This window comes from Plecotus auritus, assembly GCF_963455305.1.
Source record: "Plecotus auritus genome assembly, chromosome: 9".
NCBI classification, from domain to species: Eukaryota; Metazoa; Chordata; class Mammalia; order Chiroptera; family Vespertilionidae; genus Plecotus; species Plecotus auritus.
Window position 1 is genome coordinate 51229098 of NC_137783.1, and position 22333 is coordinate 51251430.

General features: G+C 42.8%; 1 protein-coding gene across 2 annotated transcripts in view; it reads right to left on the bottom strand.

The window, feature by feature from the left end:
- Positions 1–22333, bottom strand: part of POLR3A (RNA polymerase III subunit A) — a 52750-nt gene that overhangs the window by 19590 nt on the left and 10827 nt on the right. For both annotated transcript variants that reach the window (XM_080643159.1, XM_080643160.1), the window contains exons 6-19: positions 21758–21997; positions 21474–21636; positions 21150–21286; positions 18497–18600; positions 17941–18082; positions 15716–15856; positions 11571–11640; positions 10938–11065; positions 10570–10708; positions 8527–8691; positions 5690–5862; positions 4277–4388; positions 3159–3277; positions 1393–1530 (exon numbers count right to left, since the gene is read on the bottom strand). In XM_080643159.1, the coding sequence (XP_080499285.1) occupies positions 1393–1530; positions 3159–3277; positions 4277–4388; positions 5690–5862; positions 8527–8691; positions 10570–10708; positions 10938–11065; positions 11571–11640; positions 15716–15856; positions 17941–18082; positions 18497–18600; positions 21150–21286; positions 21474–21636; positions 21758–21997 (1971 nt within the window). The remainder of the gene's footprint in view (positions 1–1392; positions 1531–3158; positions 3278–4276; positions 4389–5689; positions 5863–8526; positions 8692–10569; positions 10709–10937; positions 11066–11570; positions 11641–15715; positions 15857–17940; positions 18083–18496; positions 18601–21149; positions 21287–21473; positions 21637–21757; positions 21998–22333) is intronic.

A 22333-nucleotide genomic window follows, 5' to 3' on the forward strand; every position in this document is an offset into this window, starting at 1 on the left:
CAATATGAATTACAGAGGATCAGGTACAGACCCTCTTCTGGGACAGGGGGAAAGAGAACAGGGCCAGCATTGTGTCTGAACCAGCAGGCAGCGGCCATTTCTCAAATCTGCTTAGGCAACACCTTCCCCCAGCAGAACCCACTGCAGCAGCAATGTGATGGTGGCTCAGTGAATTAGGGAGAAAGAACTCTTCCTCCAGGCAACTTCAAAACAAAAATCCCTCCTGCCAGAACCAATTTGTTCAGGTTAACAACACTGCTCTGGGAAATCCATATTCTACTCCAAAAGGTAAAGACAAAAAATAAAGTCAAAAGACATTCTGGCAAGAGTGGTAAAAGCATTTCAGTCCTTGGGCTTTTGACAAAAGCAGCACAATCCAAAACTGCAGGGCAATTTCCCATTAAAAGATGATTAAAAGGGAAGTATCAGTAATGACACACCACACGAGGCACAGAAGAGGGTATAGAAGTAGGTGTCTACTGGCTGTAGCCGATTTCACCCTCTGTGGCCTTGTTTGTCTGGCCCACTCGTTCACATCTCTGGATTAGCAGCCCTGGTTCCCAGTTTGCAAAGGGCCACGCTTCTCAGACTGGCATCCACAGTGGGGAGACAGAGGACACAAAGCTACAGCGAGTTCATGGTCCAGCAACTTGAAGTGTTAACTTTACTTGGTGTTGTAAGTAGGTAAAACATTAAAATTAAACAAACATATATTACAGAGTACAGAGAAGAAATGAAAATTAGACTAAAAAAAAAAAAAAAAACACAAAACAAAACGAAACAAAACAAAATCCCTTGCTAAGGATTTTTTTTTTTTTCAGTCTATGGAAGAACAAAGCAGGAATGTGTTTCCACTCCTCTGCAGCAGGGGCACAGGACACCCTCTAGTTTAAATTAACCCCCTGGACCTGTTATCCTAGACTATACACACAGTGGGGAGCCTTCCCTCCCAGCTCCCCTGCGGGCACCAAAATGCCAAGACAGATTCTTGGAGTCCATTGGAATGATGCTAATAATGAGTTACACACATAGCTGCAAAGTGAAGCAGAGTCCTCTCAATAGACAGGATGTATGCATTGCCACGCCCATTTGTGTGCATTAGGAAACAGAGGCTCAGTGAGGGTCAATCTTTATGTCCCAGGATGCACATTCTCCTCCCATAGAGCCTTGCAAAGTGTGGCTCTGGCCTGGTCTTGATCGTTCAAGGTACACAGAATTTGGAACATTAACATTACCCTTTTTTGTTAATTTCTTCTGTTTCTTAATTTTTCCTTTTTATTACCAAGACTGGGTATATTTTAGCTCATATACAAATTATGTAAACACTCAGCAGTCAAAATCCACAGAACTCTGTCCTACTCTGTTGTTAATGGCCTACATTTCTTCAATTACCTGCATGTATCCCGTTTCAGCTGTCTTTACGGCTGTGTCGACTAGACCTTCCCGGCCAGCCATTGTGTGGAAGAAAAACTCAGTTGGTGTCAAACCAGAATAAAAGCTATTAGCCACAAAGCCTTTGGCAGCTGGGAGCTAAAGAGAGGTAGAAAAAAAGAAAAATCAAACAACAAAAAGTTCAGGGTCCACCATTCCAAAACCCATTCACATCAGAAAATGCCATAACTTCCAGCTAGAAACCCCTGGCCACTACACTCTCCTGAAGTGGCGGGCTTTGTATACTCTTCCCTAAATGAGAAATAATTTGGCACAACCCATTCTTACCAGAGACAAGGAGGGTGAGGTCCCCGCCAGGGCTGGTGCTGGTGCCAGAGGCAAGCAAGTGGCTCAGGAGAGAAAACCAAAGCCTGGGCTGCCATCCAAAGCGCAGGCGGGCAGCCAAGGACCTCGGAGGGCACTCACTGACTGCAGCAGCCCGCCTCTTCCCTGGGAAGTAATGACTCCCTTAAAGACAGCCTTCCTGGGCCAGGCCTGTCCACCTCCAGAACATAACCATGGGCTGCTAATGTATATGGGGTTCACTTGGGGTGCTGGAAATGTCCTAAAATTAGATGATGGGGATGATCACACCATCATGTGAATATACTTACTAAGTCACTGAACTGTACACTTTGAATGGGTGACTATGATATATACAATGTATTTCAGTGACACTGTTAACAATACACACATGTGTAAAGTACCATGTTAAATGACCAAACAGCCTTTCGTCTGGATAGGTCTATGCTCCTTAGAGGACAATTGAGATGAACAGATCAACCTCCTGCTTCCTTACTGTGTTTAAGGGGCAGCTGGTGGACTCAGAGACATTTCTAGGCAAGCAGACTTCCCGAAGTCTAATCTAGCACTGGCTCAGGGACCAAGAAGTATGGATGTCCCTGGCCTCTCCTCCAAATTAGTCAGCTGCCCTACAACTCTGAGCCTGACACGCACAGGCAGGTACCATTCCAGCGATCACTTATCTGCCTGACCTCTGGTGAATTCTGACCTGCATTGTTCCTGGTTGCTACCTGATACAAAGACTCCATACATCTCAAGACAGCAGTGCTGTCTGCCTAGGAGGGGCTGAACAGAAATACCGCAGTTCCAAGTGGCAGGAGCTGTTGGGCTCCACACCCAGAATTTACTGAGGGACCAAATCTACTTTAAGGTCTGTACTACAGGTTTAACAGTTGTCTGCCCCTGAATCCCAGAACAACCTCAGCACAGGTTTGCCTCTCTCTGCTTACATTAGCACCCAAACCACAAGGCTAATAGAATTCAGAAGACATTTAAAAGCTGAGTTTGAGAATTCCAGAGGGAGTACCTGAAATTTCTTGGTTGGTTTAAGTGTGGTTTATACTATTTAAAAATCCTTATACTTTTATGTAAATCTCCCCAAAATAAGCAAACAGGCTGGATATATATATATATATATATATATATATATATATATATGTAAATATTCATTTTGATTACTTAAGTTGGATGGGAACATAAAATCCTCCTTCTTGGAGAGGAACTTCAAAGGGGGCATTGTCCAAGTGTTACAGCTCTGAGTTTAATAAGGCTCCTTCTACGCGACCTGGTTGGGTTGAAGAGGCAATAACGACCCTGACCAGAGCCCGCCCTTGTATGTTGGTTGGCATCTGCAGAGCTTCAGTTACTCTCTTCTGCACTAGAGATGGTTGTCCTTAAGTTCTGCCTGACCCTCCACTGCTTACCTTTGAGTGTTTTTCAAAGTGAGGCAAGGACCTGTTTTCAAAGCCATCTGGCACTCGGGAGCCACTGATGGCCTGCTGTCCCACACAGGCAATCATCTGTGATATGTTAATGAAGGAACCTGGAGAAGCAGGTCAGGAATGTAACATCATTTACTGAAATAACACTAACTTAAGTGCAAGCAGATCCATGGAATAAAATAGCTCGTAGCGCAGCCCAGCCCTTTCCCCGCAGAAAGGTCACAGCCTAGGGGAGAGCTCAGTAACAGGGAAGGCAGGGCGAGGGCTAGAGGTGCTCGGGAGCAGCGGGCACGTCAGGGTTGGAGGCAAGACTTCAGGTGCCTCTTCAAGAGCAACCAGGTTAGACTTCTGGAGGACATTATGACTTAGACATAAAACGGGGTGGGGGGAGGAATTCCAAAGTGGGTGGGGGAGTGGGAAGCAAAGACACAGAAATGGGAAAGGGTGAGGCATGTACAAGGAGCAAAAAGTAGAATATTGGGGTTAAAGGCAGCAAAGTTAAAGAATTTGAGCTTTATCTGTAAAAAATTTCCAGAAATAGGGGAAGCAAGGAGGTTCTGAATTTGAGCACAGTAGCATGAAACCTAATGTTTTAAGATCCTGGGTAGGTGTGAAATTAAAAGCATTTTGCTTCATCACTAAATACTATATATTATTTTTTAAATCCCTAGCTTTTTAGAAGTTGTTTTAAAGTTGCTCAAAATACCCTCAAACTTAGAAACCCACACACATTACCAAGAAGTTCCTCTAGAATAATAAACTCCCCAAAATGTAAATAGTTCTTTTTCTATATACAGCTGACCCTTGAATAACGTTGAAGGGGAGGGTTATCAACTACCTGCAGTCAAAAATCCATATGTAACGGAAGTCAGCCCTCACATACGTGGATTCCCAACCGTGGATCGAAAACACAGTTGATTTTTTTGTTTTGTTTTAAAAACATATGAGTGAACCTGATTTAAAAAGATATGCCTTTATAAACAAAAGGTCTATTTGAAGTTATTATTCCTACATTTTCCATAACAGAACCAGCCAGTCCATATGGAGAATACGGCCAGTCCCTATGGACAATACAATGATAAGGCAGTCAGAGCACTCACCTTTGGAGCCGCACAGAGCCATGGTGAGGGGACTGTTGCTCTTGTCCAGCTCCCGGAGGCAGGCGCTGCCCGCGTGGTCTCGGATCACCGACAGCTCCTTCAGGATCAGAGCCTGGTGGGAGAAAGGGAGGTGTGGGAGTCACCCTCACTGGCTCTGCTGATCACAAATGTACAATTTAAGGAAATGTGAAAAAATTTAAGATATAAGATTTCCAAAAGATAGAGGTTTCAGAGCCTTGGAAGACCAGGATGCCCTTTATGTACAGACCAACATCTTCCACAAGGTTCCAAATCAGTGTGTGAGGTAAAGAGGATTAGTAACAAAACCCGGAGCAACCCTTTCAATGGCAGTAAGGAGAATGCGCGTGGCTGTGTTTTGCTCTCTGAGCAAAACAAAGAACCGTACGACACACGTCAGCAAGTCTATGGCTGTGCATACACATGCCTGAGTAAATGTGCACAGTGGAAGACAATGCCTGTACTATTTATAAAATGTGTCTAGTTTTTCTTGCTAAGAACACATTTGAACTCCCACAGTGAAGCATGTGATGAGGTGACTCCCCTGGAATGCTCTAGTCCTCCAGCTCATCCACACTGTCCTTCCTCAACTCCCAACTCAGGAGGCTTAGTCACTCAGGGTCACGGTTCCAGTAAAAGTGAGTGCTGCTGCGGCCTCAAGTAATTTTTTAGATGAGAACCTCCCATCCCCCACACCCCCCGACCCCCGCTCCCTCTTTAAGACTTAAGTGAGATTAAGACTGAGCTAGTAAGGGTGACAACCTCACACAACGCTGCTTTAAAAATTCACTTCATCAGAAAACTTCTTACTGCTTAAAGAGCCCTTCCTCTGGAGAACCAGGCAAACCCTGGTGTAGACAGACTGCTGACCGGGCTGCTTCAGAGAACATGCAAGGCTCTCAAAGGATGGTTGCGATTCTGACTCTGACATGTGCTGGTCCTGCTCTCAGCTAACCTAGTTTCAAAGGGGGGCAGAGGGGCAGCACTCTGGTACATGACTCTTGACATGAATTTTCCATCTTCTGTACCCAAGTCTCTTTCAAAGACCATCCATTTAAACAGTGGTAGTGCCAGCCTCTAGGCGAAGGTTGTGGGAAACAGGGCAGAAGCACTTTACCAGCTCCAGAAGGGCCAAGTGTGATGTCTGAACACAAGCAGCCCCATGTGGCCAAATGAACAGATAGGGCTGTGTCTTCACCACCTACAATGTGACAGCTGAGAGGGATGTAAGGGGCCTGACCGAAGGCCCTCCCCTCATTAAACACACACAAGCAGCACAGGGCCAAGACGAGGCTGAAGCCACTGTCCCTCTCCCCGCTGCTACCTTCTCTCTATGGCTGACAGCACCTCCCAGGAGCGCATAGCGGAACTGACCGCCGGAAGAGCCAGACTCACCTCCAGCGTCTCCTCCGCAGTGCAGCCAGGCTGCTGCTGCAGCTTGCCTGTGTTTAAGGCTTCGATGTACTCATCACATTTTTTGTAGCCAGCGTTCAGCAACTCATACTTGGCCTTTAGCAGCCCTTGACCAGGTGTGACGTCACCAATCCCAATTGAGAATCCACGGTTTGCTGTGCAATAGTTGATAGGTAAAGCAAGAAGAGAGAGTCATGGATGTCAGTCAAATTACTATGTGCAAACAAGTTTATACCTTCAGAGAATCTGTCATAATTAAATTACATTAAAAATTACTGTATCAAACAAACAAAAAACTTAGTGTATCAGTCCCTAGGGAGTGACACAATCCAGATTAAGACTCACTTCTCTCAGAGACCTTATAATTTAGTGGGAGCACGGTATGTCCCACCTACCTATGGAACATCTGACTTCTGGTTCTCGAATAGCATCATAGGGACTTAGATTCTGCCACACGCACCCAAATTCTGGTTTCTCTTTTCAGAAATCATCCCAAAACACAGATAGCAAGAAACAAATGTAAACTCCACCTTGCTGGAACTATGTGCCATCAATAATCCTAGCCCCAATATATACAGGAAGTGAGCAGATGGGAGGTCGGGAGTAAGATGCCTAGAAGTGGCTATGGAAATGAGGACCAATGGAAAGGCTCAGAAGCTGGATCACCAGGCTCTGCAGATGCTAGAGCTGGTGTATGTGTTGGAAACAGAGAAACCCAGTGTAAAGTCTGCACAAAACACAGGCCCAGGGCCTTTCCCCTGTGGGAGATGGGAGTTTACTACCCAAACAAATGGAAGTAGAGAGAGTCTAGATTGGGGGATACTGGGTGCAGACAGATAGGGATGGCTGACAATCAGGCACTGAGGGAAGGTCTTCATAGTCCATGGCGAAGGTTTCTTAGCCCCTTTCCCTGTCCAGCTCCCAGAATCCCAGCAGCCAGGTCTCCATCCTAGGGAAGGAGGTTGAGATTGAAAGACATCTCTGGAGAAACCAAGTCTCTCTGGAGAAAAGCATTACTAATAGGGATACTGGGTAGTTCCTTAATCAAAAAGCTGGTTTCCAGCTCAATTAATAAACTGAGAGATCTATCAGCCAATCAGCTCCATTTCCAATCAGTGTTTTTGTGCTTCACTCATAAAATATGACTGACAGCCAGAGAACCAGATATTTGAGGAAACTCATTACCATGGAAGACAGAAGACAGTAAACACACAGAAAAAAAGGAACTAAAAGAATATTCAGGGAGTAAATAAAATAAAACTGAGTAATATTCTCTCACAGTGATAAAGAGGATATATCTGGGGAGCAAGAATAGGAAGCTTTGCCCTAGCCTTTTTGGCTCAATGGATAGAACATCGGCCTGCGGATTGAAGGGTCCTGGGTTCGAGTCTGATCAAGGGCCCGTACCTTGGTTGCAGGCTCCTGGCCCTGGTTGGGGACATGCCAGAGGCAACCAATTGATGAGTCTCTCTCACATCAGTGTTTCTCTCTGTCTCTTCCTTTCCCTTTCCCTTTCTCTAAAAAGCATTGGAACAAATATCGAGTGAGGGTTTAAAAAAAAAGAACAGGAAGCCTTAAGAAAAAAGGAGCCCGGCCAGTGTAGCTCAGTGGTTGAGCATCAATCCAGGAATCAAGAGGCCACCGGTTCGATTCCTGGTCAGGGTACATGCCAGGATTGTGGGCTTGATTCCCATAGGAGGCAGCTGATCAATAATGTTTCTCTCTCGTTAATATTCCTATCTCTCTATCCCTCTCCCTTCTTCTCTATCTAAAAAAAACAATAAAAACATATTTAAAAAAAAGAAAAGAACTACCTGAGGATAAAAACAGTGGTTGGAAATTAAATATATGATAGTGAAAAGTATGTTTAAATCAATAGAAGTGTTAAAAGATAATATAAAATCAGAAATAAAAAAGTAAACAAGGAAAAGAAGATTAAGTCAGAGAGAGAGAGTCAATCCAGGAGCTCTAGTAGGTAATTAATAGAAGTGCCAAAAAGAAAGAACAAAAGGAAGCAAAGGAGAAGATATTATTGGAAAAATAATAGAAGAAAATTTCCAGAACTGAAGGACAAATAATTGTAGATTAAGAGAGTTTACAGAGTGCTCAGCACAATGAATGGTAAAATACCCATACCAAAGATGTACCACTGTCAACTTTCAGAATGCCAAAATCAAAGAGAGGATTCTTAACGTTTCCAGAATAAAAAGACAATTCAATACAAATATTTGGGTATAAGAATGGAAATACACTTTAATAGCAACTCTGGCAGCTAGAATAGAATAGAGCAAAATCCTCAGAATTCTGAGGTTAAATAATTTTCAATTGACAATTCTATACCCAGCCAAAGAATCAATCAAGTGTAAGAGTAGACTAAAGATGTTTGGGGGCAGTAAAGATCTCTTGACTCATGGTATGCTCAAAACATGAGCAAACATAGGAAATAGAACAGTGCCAGGGGTAGTAGGGAAATACTGAGAAATATGGTAGGGCTGAATCATGGAAGGCCCAGAGGGTACAGTGAGTGCATAGGAACCTTGGAAGCAGCCCACACAAGGGCCTTTATGTAACACAACCCTATCTGGTAGGCAACGGGGAGCCCTTATAGATTTGAGAAGAGACTGAAAAGCAATGGAAATGTGCAGCCCAATTAGTCAGTATCACATTCATTTCATCGAGGAAAGCATAATGTTTAGCTTGGAATAGATATGCTTTTCTCTGTGTATGTGTGTGGGGTGAGAAGGGAGATGAAACAATAGCGAAGAAACACCTAAAACTCAGCAAATACAGCATTAAAACAAGGATGCTGAGATACTCACAGAGGTAGACAGGAGCCAGCCTGGCAAGCCTTGACATGGCATCGGCAGCTTCATTCTGTCCCCAGTCTCGCAGCAAAATATAAAAAATATTATTCTTGGATCCTGATCCCAGTGTTCCTTTGTCCATGCTGCCACTCATCAGCTCACTGTTCTGGATAGTGACGTCTGCAAGGGTAACAGTGACTATGCATGTAACAGACAATTAATATACCTTTCTTCATTCCAAAAAGCATTGGAGGTAGTTGAGAAAACTTGTTCCCATATTTAAAGCTAAAGCAGAGCAAATAGAAATTCTCCTCAAAAAGAGAAATCGTGTCTTTTAAAAAGCATTAAAGGCCCAATTAGTTACCTTACAGTCCTAACTCTGAAATGTACTAGTTGACCCTCATTCTCTTCATCTGTGAACTGTGAAAGACAATATCAAGCACTTGCCATCTCTATGTCAAGGGGTTATTTTGGGCATCAACGACATCGTGTATAGCAAAGTGCTTTGTAACCAAAGTGGAGAGCACTGTGTTATTCGTCCAAGATATTGGGAACCAACAGGGGCACCATCATGAAGAGCTTATGCAACCAAAAGTGAAATTCTTATCTAGAAATAAACAAAACACAATCTAAAACATCAAGCTAGCCCTAGCTGGTTTTGCTCAGTGGATAGAGCGTCGGCCCGCAGACTGAAGGGTCCCAGGTTTGATTCTGGTCAAGGGTACATACCCAAAAAACAAAAGAGGCAGAATAAAAGAAATTGCATTAAATGGCAGGCTTGATCCCCAGCCCTAGTCGGGGTGGGAGGGGGCAACCAATCAATGTGACTCTCTAACATCATTGTTTCTCTCTGTGCATCTCTCCTCCTCCATTCTACTCTCTAAAAAAAAAAAAAAAAAAAAAATCAATGGAAAAATATCTTCAAGTGAGGATTAAAATAAATAAATACCACAATGCTTTAAAAAAATAATAAAAACAAAATTAAACAAGCCAAAATATCTAAAAATCTTGGGAGTATATTTCCAAAGTAAAGATTACAAATCTGAGAAAAATCAATGCTCTACAAAACATTTCACCTTCATCACAAGACAGTAGAAACCTTGACCTTCAGAGAGACTCCACAGAGCCTATAGATCCATTTCCTGTCACAAGGCCTTGCTAGCAAAGCCTATTCTTGTTAGCAGCCTAAGATAAACTAAGGAGCTCATGCCAGAAAGGAAATGCTGGCTCGATGGCACTGGTCTGTAGACCAAACTTTGAGTTGCATTCTTCTACATGACTCAGTTGGCTTGCACTTACCAGTAAATAAATCTCACTGTTACATCTGATCTTCATGTATCAGAAAATTTACTAACCAGGTGAGGCAGGGAAAAAACTTCATATTTTTTGTTATACATTTTAGTCATACTTTTAGTTAATGAACACATTTTTTGGACATAAAATAAATTATATGCCTTAAGTAATGAGACTCTGGTTGATGAAAAAAAACAACAAAAAACAACCCAGATAAACAAAAGAGGCAGAATAAAAGAAATTGCATTAAACGACAGAAACTAAACCAATGTCACCTCAATAAATTTAATTAAGACAAAAAAAAAAAAAAGACTGAAACCAGTCACTTAAGACAAAATGCATGTGGTAAAAAACATTCTAATCACTGGCCCATGTGTCCACAGGATCTCTACCTTAGAGAAAGAGAAAATCACACCTGAGCCCAGCCAGCGTGGTTCAGTGGTTGAGCATTGACCTATAAACCAGGAGGTCACGGTTCAATTCCTAGTAGGGCACATGCCCAGGTTGTGGGCTCGATTCCCAGTGAGGGGCGTACAGGAGGCAGCCAATCAATGATTCTCTCTCATCATTGACATTTCTGTCTCTCTCCGCCTTTCCCTTCCTCTCTGAAATCAATAAAAATATATTAAAACAAAACAAAACAAGAAAATCACATTTGAGAGGGAATCATCAGCTACATTTCCATGAAGAACAAATTTCCTGCCTCATGCTAAGGCCACTGAATTTGCTTTTCTGACTCCCCCTTCCCCGTTTGCTTTAACTCACAGGAATCATTGACACAGAGGTCTTCTCCTTTGCCACAGTACTGCTTGCCCTTGGTTCGAAGGTTGGCCCTCACTGGATTGTCATCACTAGGTCTGAGGATGACACTGAAGATCTGCTTTCCTGTCCACAGGGTGACAGGCTGGAGGAGGAAAGAAAGGCAGAGCATCAACCGGCCAAGCCTGGTCTTGACCACCTTTCATGTAAATAAGACAAGACTACAGCGATCACATGCAAACCCAGCACTGGCTCGTGTACATCCATATGGGCATATGGGGATGGACACACACACACACACCTGTGTACATACACACACACCTGTGTACATACACACACACCTGTGTACATACACACACAGCTCCCGCACAAACCTTTAATATTGTAGGAGGCGGGAGACGAACTTTAATTTTCTCATCCTTGCCCACCAGTATTGAAGCAATGATTTGGCATGCCTTGGCTCGGTCAAAGAAAGTGTCCTTAAGAGTAAGGAGATAGGCCCCTAAAAGTGTTAAACACACACACATAAAGGAATGAAACTGTGAGAAAATCACATTTCAATTTTAAAATTGAGGTTCCTACCAGCATCTCCTATTGATGTTTTTATCTCTCTCTCCCTCTCCCTTCCTCTCTGAAATCAATAAAAATATATTAAAAATAAATATGGACTATTACTAAAAAAGTGACAAAACATACAGCTGCTTACTGGCTCTCCCCTCCAGCTAGAATTTAGGCTCTATGAGTAAAAGGAGTTTGATTTACTCACTGCTGTATCCCCAGGGCTTAGAAACATGTTTGGTCTATGCAGGAGCTCAACAAATGCTTGTTGATTCAATGAATAATCAACCATTACAAAACATCTCCTACAGGTTCACAGTTAAACTTAGTAAACAAACAACAGAATTAAACACAGGCAATTAAATAGCCTTGCAAGTTCTCATATAAAACCATTGTGAATGAGAACTATTGTTTCACAGTCTCCTTTTAAGTGAATTTCACAAACCCACCTGTTAGAAAATCCTGAATAGCAGCAATTAGTGGTTCTCCGTTCCTTGGAGTTACAAGATTTGCTTTAGTCTGAAGGAAAAATAGATACAGTAAGTTAGCCATCCTTGGAGGCATAATGCAGTCCAAAGATCTGCATGCCAAGGCTGAGAAATTGAAGCCAGGGGCCTTAAGCCCAACTTTGTCACTAATTTCCAGTTCCTCGTCTGTTGAGCAGAGAAAAGAAATACCAGCAAGACAGACGTCAGAGGTTCCTACCAGCACTAAAGTAAAATACCAAATTAAGTTGTTTCGGATTCCTGTAAAGAACTCTACCTTCCAAGACTTTATTGTTTTTAATAAATGCACTTCTCCAAAGAAATGAGTAGTAGTGAGTGAGTAGTACTGTGTCATCTTTGAAGTGAATCAATTCCACACTTCTTCACAACGATGGCAGAACTGTTCAATTTCTCTTGAAACAAAAAGTTCTAACAACAAACAATTCAGCAACGAGATTTAACTAAAATTCAATGAGTGCCACATTGGGCAAAAAAGGAAGCCGTTGTCCAACACATGGGTAGGTTTACAGAAGGTTCTGTGTCGGAGTACACTGTGCACTTGCGGGTATTCTGGGCCTCCTCACCCACAGTGAAATGCCCTCCAAGGCAGAGACCTTGCCTGCCTACTTCTGAACCACTACCCAGAGCAGTGATCCACACCTGGGCAGGAGACAGCTGCTCACTTCTGGTTAAGAGAATTTCTCGGGGGTGGATAGCAAGTGGTCTGGGTGGGAGCAGGGTGCACAAGCCCAAGATGTGCACATTTTGGAGAAGTTTCCTGAGCAATTTGGGCCACATTTAAGTTAGAGCCTCAGGACTGCTGAATTAGTGCAGTAACTGGCGGTCCATGGACCACTGGTGGTCCATGAGGTCCAAAAGGTTGGCGACAGCTGCAGCAGGCAACTTTCTCACAGAAACTGAGGGATTTGTTCAAATAGTAACTATGGATTCTTCCACCCAATATCCTTGAAGCTTGCGTTTTAGTGTTTTCATTTTTAACCAATGAAATATGTTGTTATAACAAAATGTCTAACAAAAAGGATCTATAATAGCAAAGTCAATGGCAAAGTCTAACTGTTTGGCTGCAGGCTGATAACTATTATCACTAGTAACATTCTAAAGATTACTTTTTAATTACAAAAATAAGATATAAACATTATTAAAAAAATCTAAAAATATAGACCATAAAAAAATCAAAACTCAATGTGTCTAACTGCCAAGCAAAAACAACTACTGTTTTAAGACTTTGTATATAACCCTTCCAACTTTTTTTTTTTTTTTGTATTTTATTGATATTTCACAGAGAGGAAGGGAGAGGGATAGAGAGCTAGAAACATCGATGAGAGAGAGACATCGATCAGCTGCCTCCTGCACACCCCCAACTGGGGATGTGCCTGCAACCAAGGTACATGCCCTTGACCGGAATCGAACCCGGGACCCTTCAGTCCACAGGCCGACGCTCTATCCACTGAGCCAAACCGGTTTTGGCCCCCTCCAACTTTTTGCTATAAATATTTTTACAAATACATAGGCAACTACTTATCAAACAACTATGTATACAACTTGCCATCATTTTTAAGAGAACACAAAGGGTTTCGTTGTATGGATGTGACATAATTTAACAAAACCCATTTTTTTTCTGGGCATTGCTTGTGTTCTGTGATTGCAAATAATTTTGCAAGTCTAATTACTTCCTCTGGAGAGCTTCCTAGAAATGAGAGTGCCAGTCAGGAAGAATCATTATACTGACCTATTCACCCTTTGACTGTAGGAGCGCAGAACAAGAACTCATTCATGGCCATCCATCCTCTACCAACCACGTACCCATCAACCATCTTGTCCTCTCGTATCAACCACCAATTCCCAACACAGCACTCATCACCACTGCTACAGACACCAAGGCACAGGAGAAAACAGGCTACGTTCTTGCTTCCCCAAGTGGAATTGTACCACAGGGCCTTTGCAGCTGCTGCTCTTCTGCTTGAATTACTCTTTCTCTGACAGACCCACTGATCATTCTCCCACTTCTTTCAGAACCTAGTTCATATGTTACCGTGCTAGTGGTCCTCCCAGACTATCCTAAAACAGGACCCCCTTCATGCTCTTTCATCCTTACCCTGCCTGATCCTTTTCTTCCTAGCACTTATAACCACCTGACATTTTATATTTGTTACTAGAGGCCCGATGCACGAAGATTCTTGCAAGAATAGGCCTTCCTTCCCCTGGCTGACCGCACTGCCTTCGCTCCGGCCCGGAGCCGCCTTTGGCCTCTCGCCTTGTTGCATCAATTTGCATATTCCCTCCTTATTGGCTGCGGGCGCCACCATCTTTGTCATGGAGTTACAGTCAATTTGCATATTCCATCTTTATTAGATAGGATTCTCTCTCTCTCCCCATTCGAATAGGAAGAAAAGCAAGAACTTGACTTCCCCACTCACTGCTATGTTCCTAGAAGAGTGCTTGGCACACAGTAATGCTCAATCAGCATCAACTGAATCTTTTTAATAGGCTGAGAAGTCCAGAGAAATAATTCAAAATAAGACTCTAAATGCACAAAGATGGCCCTTGAGGGACTAATTCTCAAAACGAAACAAGAAAAGCACCTTAAATTTTCAACACCAGAGGGAAGATGAGTCATGGTGTGCTAACGTGGTGAAATGCTGTAAAGCCATTATGATCAATCACCAGGACTCTACAGCAAGTGGGTATTTATAATACGTTAAGCAGAAAAAAGGAAAACAAAGGCTATTTAAACATGACAACAATCATCTATATTCATGGATAAGGAACAAACTGATAGAGGTGGAAATAAAGAAAGCTGTGAGGTATAGAAACTGTACTTTATTTAAATAATTTCCATTACTTTGCTAGAATGTTTGAATAATAAGAATCAATGTTTCAAAAAAGTTGAAGACTTCAGCCTATTTTAGCACATAAATTTCTCAGAATTATTAAATTCTCCAAAGGATAATTTAAACATGTATAAACAATACATGATAAATTAAATATTTCATTTATCAGAAAAGATATGTCACCCAGCTAGAGTGGCTGAGTGGTTGAGCTGGATGATTCCCAGTCAGGGCACATGCCTGGGTTTGCAGGTTTGTTCCCCAGTAGGGGGCATGCAGGAGGCAGCCAATCGATGATGTTTCTCTCTCATCGATGTTCCTACCTCTCTATCTATCCCTCTCCTTTGCCCTCTCTCTAAAAATCAATAAAAACATATTTAAAAAACCAAAAAGATATGTCAACTCCTGCCATGAAGAACTCTAGCAAAGGCTACGAATGTAGCCCCTGCTTCCTATCCCACCAAATCCACACGGACTTTAACATTTAATAGATCTGCTTGCAGAACCTAATTGCCTTTACCTCAGAATCACCCTAAACCAAAATAGATTAGAAGCATCATATCAGAAATAGTATTTTTGGAGGAAGGAACACTTAAAACTACAAGATACATCCGTTCATAATACAGAAAACTAGAAAAAAGAAAGACCTAAGTTCTAAAAACCCAACAGGTGGAGCCGTTAAGTTTAGGAGGGAAGAGCCTACCCAGCAGGCACCGGGGACACTGTGCTATGGCAGGTTCAGGAGCGAACAGCACACACAGTGCAAGAGTTAGAGCCCAACTGTGACTCCTCAGGACCAGGCACCGGCCTCACTCATCACTGGACTCCCCTGGCACCGAATGGGCACGCCTACCCGCTAACAATAAAATGGTGATACGAGTCATTACAAAAACGACTGTGTAGTGTGCCCTTCAGAAGACAAAGAAGTATTGCTATATTTTGGGAAGGTTTCCATTCAGAATGTTCAATACAATATATTGGTGCTTAAAGAATCTTTAGCTACTAGAAAATCCATGTATGCAGAACCATCTTTTCCCATGATACCCAACAGCCGATTGCTACGCTCTCTCACCTTTTCATAAATAGTACTCACATATACATTTTCTCTCAGGAACCCACATTATAGGTCAGGAAACCATCAACTCCCCCCAGTAAGCCCCTATTACAGACACTAACTCACTAGAAGGTGTTTCCCAACAAAGCCCAATCCCCTTTCCTACCCTCATGGAGCTGTAAGCTGGGCTGCACCACCCTACGTACCCCCATTAGAACAAGGGCCTCTGCTTTAGCTTCTTCTGTTTGTGGAAGATGAAGATTCATCTCATCGCCATCAAAATCCGCATTGTAGGGTGTACACACACACTCGTTAAATCTGAAGGTCCGATGGGGCTTGACCCTGGCCTGTGGAACACAAAACAAGAGGAAGGCTTAGTCATGGATCCAAAAGCTTCTTAGTTATTAAAAAATGGCTTCATGGAAAACCGGAAAATGTAGATTAAGGAAATAAACCTTTAGTGTGTTCTGTTGAGTGACACATGTCACCTGTGGACTCACTCACCATGGCCAATGTAGGGAACTTGTTTGACCGCTAGAGGCAAACACCAGCACTGGAGCCACATGAAGGCCCCCTGGCCCATGACATCACAGTTTGATATCAGTAAAATTTATGGCAGTTAATTAAAACACACAGACTACATAAACGCATGAGTTTATAATGACAATGAAGGAAGGAAAATCCAAAATAAGCAAATAAAGAATCTAAAATAACCAAATGGGAAGTAACTGAGCACCAACTTTTTACTTCTCAAACTGATAATAAAGGAAAAAGAATTAGGTATTTAGGATGCTTTTCCTTTATGAATTATATTTCTAGACAAGCAGTTAGCTCTAGTTTTTTAGTACAAGGATCCTTTGTATTAAATGTGAAATAAATTATAAATTTCACCACTTTGCAGCCCTAATGAAATAAGGTAGGCAATGATCATAGATGAATGAAACTATTAGAAAAAAGATTGATGAGGAACGTTTCTAAGAAGACATCAGATGACTCCTTATACTTTTCAGCTTAAGTAAGAGTGGGACATTCAGATAACACGTGCCTCCTCAAATAAGCCCTCCTAGAAGTAGCTCGCACCACCCAGAGTCATTCTTGTCAAAAAGTTGAACCTGCATCTGATCATGTCTTAGGAGATAATTTCCAGTTTACAGAAATACAAGGAAGAACGAAGAAACACTTAACTCCATACCTATACAAACTGAGAACATGGGACACTATCTATGACAAATAACATTAGTTTTTTCAACAATGACATTACAATTTAAAAAAGGAGAGAGGACTGTTCCAGATCAACAGAGACCTTAGCTATGTATCATCCAAATGTAACATGTAGACTCTGCATCCTGATCTGAACAAACTAGCTGCAAGTTTGTTGAGGCTCTGGGGCAATCTGACTGTGAACTGGGCACTAGACACTGCCAGAGAGTGACTGTTCATTTTGTGAGGTGTGGCAATGGCACTGTGGTTACTGTGTGTGCCTTACACAGTAAACTGAACACACATGGAAAAAGACAGGGCATCTGGGTTCATCAAAGAAAAAAGGAAGACATACAAGTGAGGCCAAATCAAGAAAACTGAGTAAAGAGGCTGGGAATATGAGAGTTCACAATAGTATTCTTTGAATATTTAAAAATATTCAAACAAAAAATTTCTTTAAAAAAAAAAATGTTCCAAAGCTAAGCAGAAGCTTCTAGAAAAGGAGAGCTTTTGTTTCCCCCTAGATCCCATAATCATATCCTTATAAATCATAAACTGCTGCTTTGGTATTTCACTGTTAAGGTAAAGACTGATGCAATATATTCACAAACTACTGAAAAATGGAATCCAGAAAAACCCGACTTTTAGAGCCTGTTTAAACACTGTTTACAAATGCTCATGGTTCAATGGCTTTGAAGACAGGAGAATTGATGAATATTTAACAAATTAAAGTTGCACCTCATTTCCATTTTAAATTTCCAGAAAAAGAAACTGCTGCTGTTGCAAAACGAAATCACCAAAATAATATGGTTTAGGGTCTTTAGTTGGAGGGCTATTGCAAAGAAAAATATTTTAAGCATTTTAGTTTCTTGGTTAATATGCTAAGTTAAGTCAAAAGTCAATTTTTTTAATCCTATCTATTTTACATAAGTTTGTGCACATGTATGTATATATTTTAGTTTGCAAGTGAAATCATGCTAGTCACTTTCACACTAATTTTCAATTAGTTCCTCTCTGTTTAAGTGTATGAATATTACATTATAAATATTAAAAACATTGAAGAAAAGCTTGAAATTTAAGTTTCCCTCAAATTAAAAAGTGAGAGAAAAGGAAAAGCAGGTTATGAAAATCAGAGATTACTGGCAATTTTAATTTTAGAAGTCTGGAATTTAGCATTGTTTACAGCATATTTCCACTCCACAGAAAATCAGACCAGAAACCGCACACTCACCAGGTGCGCCATGATGCTCAGCTTGTGCAGCGAGGGCTGCCGGTTGAACAGCACCACATCCCCGTCTATGAGGTGTCTCTCCACAATGTCCCCATACTTGAGCTCCTGAGCCATCTTTTCCCTATTTCCGTATTTCAAAAACCTGAACACACAACAATAAACATGATATGTGAGAGCAAGGTCTCCTCACCACGTTTCTCCTTCTTCATAACAGAATTCAAATTCTAAAATGATCATATTTCATTGACTCTAAGGTGCCCCCAGAGGCATCAATTAAATTATGACAAGCTGATCGTAAGATACAGGTTCATTTATCCCAATGTGCTTTGTCCACCTAGATCCAGTAACACTAAATGCTAGGAAACAAATGAACACTTCATGTACATTCAATCACCAAATGGGGCAAATGGTATACCTAGACTCACTGCAATTTAAACACATATTTTCCACATGCTAAATACCCCCAAAACTGTACTCAGGACTGCATTCTGTGGCTAACCATGGCAACAGTGACCTTGGTCATGAGTTACACCCAGCTAGACTGGGAAAGTGTTACCTTTTCATCTGCGTGTGTCTCTGCTGAATAAAATTGGCTCCTGGGTGAACTTCAGGTCCATTTTGAACCAGTTTCCTCAAAAAGTTAATGTTTGCTTTGTTTACCTGCAGGACCACAACGAGATACTATTAGATTATACTTCCTATCCTTCTACTAGTTATTCAATACACTGCACTGTGCCTCAATCTTCACTTTCTTTGTGTGGTTCTAGGAGGGAAAACAGCAGCGCCCCGTGCATCCTGCTGCCTAGGGTCATGTGTGTAATGACAACGGATTGGCATACAGGAGCCCAGGTTCTAGTACGAACTTGGTCACTCACTCACTGGATGTCACAGCCAAGTCCTTCACTCGCCTTTGGTATCCCCATCAGAAAAGAGCATGGGCTGGACTGATCTGTAGGAACATTCCAGCACATACTGTGATCTTCAAAACAGGTGGCCACTTCATCTGCCATGATTTACCATGGGCTTCTAATATTTCAAAGTGGTGACACGAGCACAAAGGACCTGGTCTGCAACACTGTGTCCTACAACCTGTTGGACTACAGTCTCCTGGAACACCCATCTCAGAGCAGGAAACTTTGGATCATTAGTAACTCAACTGAAGACACTCCCTGTAAGTTTTACCAGAACCGTCTATGATCTGGCCAATTATGAATCTCAAAGGCAAAGCCAATTAATAGCCTCCTGTTATTAGGCCCTCAGTGAGTGTGCACTGAGGTAGAGTGGTGTAGCCTTTCTGGTTATGATGAATAGCCTTAAAATACTCAAAGCCTTGACTCAGTGATTCTAAGGTTTTAAAAATAAAAATCCATCTCGCCCTGGCCAGTTTTGCTCAGTAGATAGTGTTGGCCTGCGGACTAAAGGGTCCAGGTTCAATTCTGGTCAAGGGCACATACCCGGTTGCGGGCTCATTCCCCAGTGGAGGGGCATGCGGGAGGCAGCCAATCATTGATTCTCTCTCATCATCGATGTTTCTATCTCTCTCTTCCTCTCCTTTCCTCTCTGAAATCAATTATATATATATATATATATATATATATATATATATATATATATATATATATATAAAAATCCTTTCACTTAAAAAATCCTATCTAATAAAAGAGTAATATGCAAATTAACCATCACTCCGCTACACCCACAAGCCACGCCCACAAGCCAATCAGGAGTGAATATGCAAATAAACCCAATCAAGATGGCTACGGCCACAGAGAGCAGGAGGGAGGCTTGGGTTTCCCCCGCAATGGAGGAAGCCAAGCTTTCTGCCTGCCCTTGCCGGCCTAGGCCTCCACTCAAGGCTACAAAGTTTCAATGATAGAAGATACATAAAACCAAACAGAAATGGCGGCAGCCACGGAGCTGGAAAGAGCAGGAGGCTAGGGTTGCCCCCGGCGATGGAGGAAGCCAAGCTTTCCACACACCCTGGCCGGCCCAGGCCTCGCTTAAGGCTACAAAGTTTCAATTATAGAAGATACATAAATCCCAACAGAAATGGCTGCCGCCATGGAGCAAGCAGAAGGCTTGGCTCCGCTCCAGGCTACAAAGTTTCAATTGTAGAAGATAAATAAACCCCAGATACCAGGGCCTCCGCTTGGGTCGCCAGGGGGCGTGGCTGGTCTGCAAACCACCACAGGCCCCTCGCCCAGGCTGCTCCACGCCCCAAGGGAACCCCCACCCTGATCCGGGACACCCTTCAGGGCAAACCAGCTGGCCCCCACCCGTGCACCAGGCCTCTATCCTATCTAATAAAAGAGTAATATGCAGATTGACCATCACTCCAACACACAAGATGGCTGCCCCAATGTGGTCAAAGATCCTACCCCCATGTGGACACAAGATGGCCACCACAAGATGGCCAGCAGGGGAGGGCAGTTGGGAGGGACCAGGCCTGCAAGGGAGGGCAGTTGAGAGGGACCAGGCCTGCAAGGGAAAGGAAGTTGGGAGGGACCCAGGCATGCAGGGGAGAGCAGTTGGGGGGGACCAGGCCTGCAGGGGAGAGCACTTAGGGGTGAGCAGGCCTGCAGGGGAGGGAAGTTAGGGGCAAACAGGCTGGCAGGGGAGCAGTTACGCATCCATCAGGCTGGCAGGGGAGTGGTTAGGGGGTGATCAGGCTGGCAGGCAGAAGCGGTTAGGGGCAATCAGGAAGGCAGGCAGGTGAGCAGTTGGGAGCCAGCAGTCCTGGATTGTGAGAAGGATGTCCCAGATTGGAGAGGGTTCAGGCTGGCTGAGGGACACCCCCCCTCCCCTGTGCACAAATTTCGTGCACCAGGCCTCTAGTAAATAAATAAAAATCCATCCCAAGAAAATTAACTGTGTGATATTTATCATTTAGCTCCTTTAAAACATGAGGTATGAAGTAACATAGAAAGATGTTAAAGATAATAGTACTTGGGAAAAAAGTTGCAGAACAGTACATTTAATGTATCTGTGAGTACATACATAGTTCTGCTTGTACATGCTGCAGATATTACATATAGTGATGCTTGTATAAAACATGAATCAAACAGGAAAGATACCTATACTAATACATACCAAATTGTGCATTGAGGGGGACTACAGGAGATTTTCCACTGTCTGTTGTTTGGAATCTTAAACTATAATGTAAAGGACTGAATTCAAAACACAGAATCAAGCAACTGAATGGTACTTACTTTCTCAGGAAAAGTTAGAATTTTGGCCACATGAACTGGCACAGCTACCTCATCAATCCGGAGGTTGGGGTCAGGTGAGATGACAGTTCTGCCAGAAAAATCCACCCTTTTTCCTGAGAGATTGCCTCTAAATCGACCTAAATAAAAAAAAAAATGTGTTACAGGTCTCCATGGCACAAGGTGTGCCATTTGGAGTAATGTGAGCAGAAAGACAAAGGAAAGTCTGTGATCCCCAATTAGATAAGCTGGACATGCATTCAAAAACAAACAAGCAAGCAAGCAAAGGCAATAAAATGTCTCCTGTGCATGTTGTTGGCAGCATACCCTGTTTTCCCTTCAGGCGCTGGACAAAACCCCGGGTCCATTTCTTGGGCGCCATGTTAAGGGGGATGCCCGAGAGCTCGCTGTTGATGTAGAGGGCACACTGCAGCTGCAAGAAGTCCCAGTCTTCCATGATCATCTGGGTCTTGGCTCCTGATATCCGATGCTAAAAAGGAGCAGAGAAGGAACAGAAATGCGCCTCGTCATCTTGACTTTCTTGCTCACAAGTGTTTGCATAGAGATACTCTCAAATGTAGGGCTTGCCAATGCTAATGGGAAGCACTGACCTTTTTAATGACATCATTTAGGAAAATGATTTCTGTCAATTTCATTGTCAGATCATCTTCATTGGTGCCAGACTTCAAATCGCTCACGACGGAGGGTCTGATGCACAAGGGGGGCACTAAAAGTCGCGTCAGAATCAAATCAGAGGGCTTTCCAGCCTCTGGGTTCATCAGAAGAAGAGGGACATCTTCAGCTGGGATTTGCTTAAATAAATTCAGAACTACTAAGGGATTCAAGTTTTCCTATGGGCAGGAAAGAGATATGTTAATTTCCATAGCTTGGGCAAGGGCTTACTCTCCATACTCTCTAGCCTATTCACCACTTAGAGTAAGTGTAAGTGATGACAGATTTCTGCTAATATGCTATATTGTGAGAGCCCTTAAAATATGCATGCCTGCCCTAGCCGGCTTGGCTCAGTGGATAAAGCGTCAGCCTGCTGACTGAAAGGTCCCAGGTTCGATTCCGGCCAAGGGCACATGCCTGGGTTGCAGGCTTGGTCCCCAGTAGGGGGCGTGCAGGAGGCAGCCGATCAATGATTCTCTCTCATCACTGATGTTTCTATCTCTCTCTCCTTCTTC